The following is a 2579-nucleotide window of genomic DNA, read 5'->3' as shown; positions in this document are numbered from 1 at the left end:
CAGACGCTTAATTAATTCCTCGACGGTGAGAAAGCCTAAAGTGAATAATATTGAAATTACATTCACATAATTTCTGCATATAAGATGCTCAGTACTAAAAATCTCAGTGCTAAAAATAGTACACGTAATATAAACTATTACAGTAGAGCTACAATTGATTATCAAATAATTATTTTGATATGAAAAGTTCAAAAAAGAGATCGTAAGTAATCAATATCTATAGAGGCCCACATTAGCAAAATGCCATGCTATTGTTTAAATTTGCATAACTTAAAATATATACAGTCAAATAAAATGTTAAATAGCAAACAATACAATCAAAAATACATATATTCGTGTGATAATACGTTCAAGTTTAAGAAAAATGAGAGAAAGTGGGTGTAATTAAATGCTAAAAAGTACCTCAGAAACATTTCGAAATACTTAAAAGTAAAAATGCGTTATAAGTGCTGGTTATTGAGTACTGATATATTAGCGTCATAGTATCGGCGAGCTACTGAACAAATAATTCCATAAGTAATCATCAGGATTCGCTATGTAATAGCGGAGATATTAAGAGAGGCCACAATATATGGTATACACTGGCTATAATATCACTTTCTCTATAATAATATTAAACCATGACTTCTTCTGACTCTAAAAAATTCTCAAAATAACGAATGTGCGTGTTGAATTCTTCCATTCGTGTTTTTACCCTTCTATTCACAACTATATGTAGAGACGTTAGGAGGAAAATGTTTAATAAAATATTATTTTCTGAAATAAATTATATGTTGATGATCTCTCATCATTATACCATTTATTCTTATAAAACATTATTTTTCATAGCACATAAGAAACAGTTATATTGAACCTATCTAAAAAGTAATTGCAAACGGAAAATCAAAATAGAAAATTGTGGAATGGAATTGCAACCAAAAAGAATTTGTTAATAAAGCATAGAATTTATTGATAATAATTTATTTATATATTTGAAATATTGTTAAATGGTTATGTACTTGCAAAAGAATTTCTGAAATACTCAAAGTCTGTTAATTTCATATTTCATGCTTTTATTTCGTCTTTTCGTTAGCATACAAATTTATTCTAAAAAGATATTTTTCTAACGAAATCGCTCATATAAAATAATTCATGTCGAGAGAGAGAGAGAGAGAGAGAAAGAGAGATATTTAATTATATGACAATGTACATAACATGTACGTAACATAAATACAGAATGTAATATAAACAATAATAATAAATAAATATATAATTATACATATAATATTGCTAAGTATAATTATTTATGTAACATTGTTGAATATTAACTCTTTGTCTTTAAAAATCTCTCGAAGTAGCCGATGTGTTTCTCTATTTGTAACGATCGTAATTCTATTTTTTTACTAATGTAATGAACATTAAAAGAAAGATGTACTTTTTTTAACAGTATATCTTTCACCTGAAACAGAAAATGTTGACATTCATTAATATATACATAATTTATTCTTTTTAAAGCATTATGCTTCACAGCATATTAGACACATTATTTGATCTCATCCAAGAGTCAAAGAAACACTCGTAAAAGGAAGATCGATAACAATAATTGTGAAAAAAGAACTAGCTAGATTTATCAATGAAAAATAGAAAAAATTATTCATAGTTGGTTCTTATATGTATTTAAGCTGATGGCAGAAAGCGAGACGTAACTGTTGTAGTAGAGGACATAAGAGAAAGTAGAGAAAAATGTATACCTAAGTCATGAAAGGCTACTACATCTGCAATTGTTTGTATTAGCAATAATTTCAAAGAAAATTGATTGAATCGATTAATTAGGATACCAAGTATATGTATATTTATAAAATTTACCTTGTCAATTTGTTCTGTAGAATATATATAATTAATAATGTCTATTAATGCAATAATCGGTTCAATTTTGCTGTAAAAATAAAATGCCAGATACAATTAATTAGTACATATGATAAACTTTTATGATTTTAATTAATGTGTATTTATAAAATATTATTACCTGGGTACTACTTTTTCAAAATTGTTTAATATGTAATTGAGTATTAAATCATTCTTCGCATGTCTTGCAACAATAGAATGAAAAATTGTAATGCAATGTATTTCAGTAAAATATCCTGATATCAATCGATCGATATAGCCGATAATGATATTATTATATTCGGAGCATGCTAGATATTCTAAACGTTTGTTGTCTAATGCACCTGCAGTTAACACTTCGTTCCAAGTAATATTGTTCGCTAACATCATTCCGTTACGATACATCCATTCCTTCCATCCCGGCCAAATTCTAGAGTGTTTGTTGATTTGTTCTTTAGAATCTAGATGATTATAAATAATTTCTCCTAACGCTACAATCGGATTGGTCTTACTATAAAAGAAAGTTAAACTTTTATTACATCAATTAATTTTTTATCATTTTATATTTTGATAAACAATAACAAATTTAAAAATCTTTATTACGTAAAAAAGAACAAAATTAAGCGGACAGTCACGCAGTGCAGTTATTGGTAATAGTATAAGTAACAAATATATATACAGGGTGTTTCCAAATTAAATGGCAAAACTTCGGGAGC

General features: G+C 26.9%; 1 protein-coding gene across 1 annotated transcript in view; it reads right to left on the bottom strand.

Moving 5' to 3' along the window:
* Positions 1 to 2001: 2001 nt before the first annotated feature.
* LOC108725998 (glutamyl aminopeptidase) overlaps positions 2002 to 2579 on the bottom strand; it is a 5899-nt gene continuing 5321 nt past the window's right edge. The window contains exon 9 of the mRNA XM_018453344.1: positions 2002 to 2300. Within this exon, the coding sequence (XP_018308846.1) occupies positions 2002 to 2300 (299 nt within the window). The remainder of the gene's footprint in view (positions 2301 to 2579) is intronic.

This window comes from Mycetomoellerius zeteki, unplaced genomic scaffold, assembly GCF_001594055.1.
Source record: "Mycetomoellerius zeteki isolate Tzet28-1 unplaced genomic scaffold, Tzet1.0 scaffold379, whole genome shotgun sequence".
NCBI lineage: Eukaryota > Metazoa > Arthropoda > Insecta > Hymenoptera > Formicidae > Mycetomoellerius > Mycetomoellerius zeteki.
The sequence above is the reverse complement of the archived record's forward strand: the minus strand, read 5'-3'. Positions and strand labels throughout refer to the sequence as shown.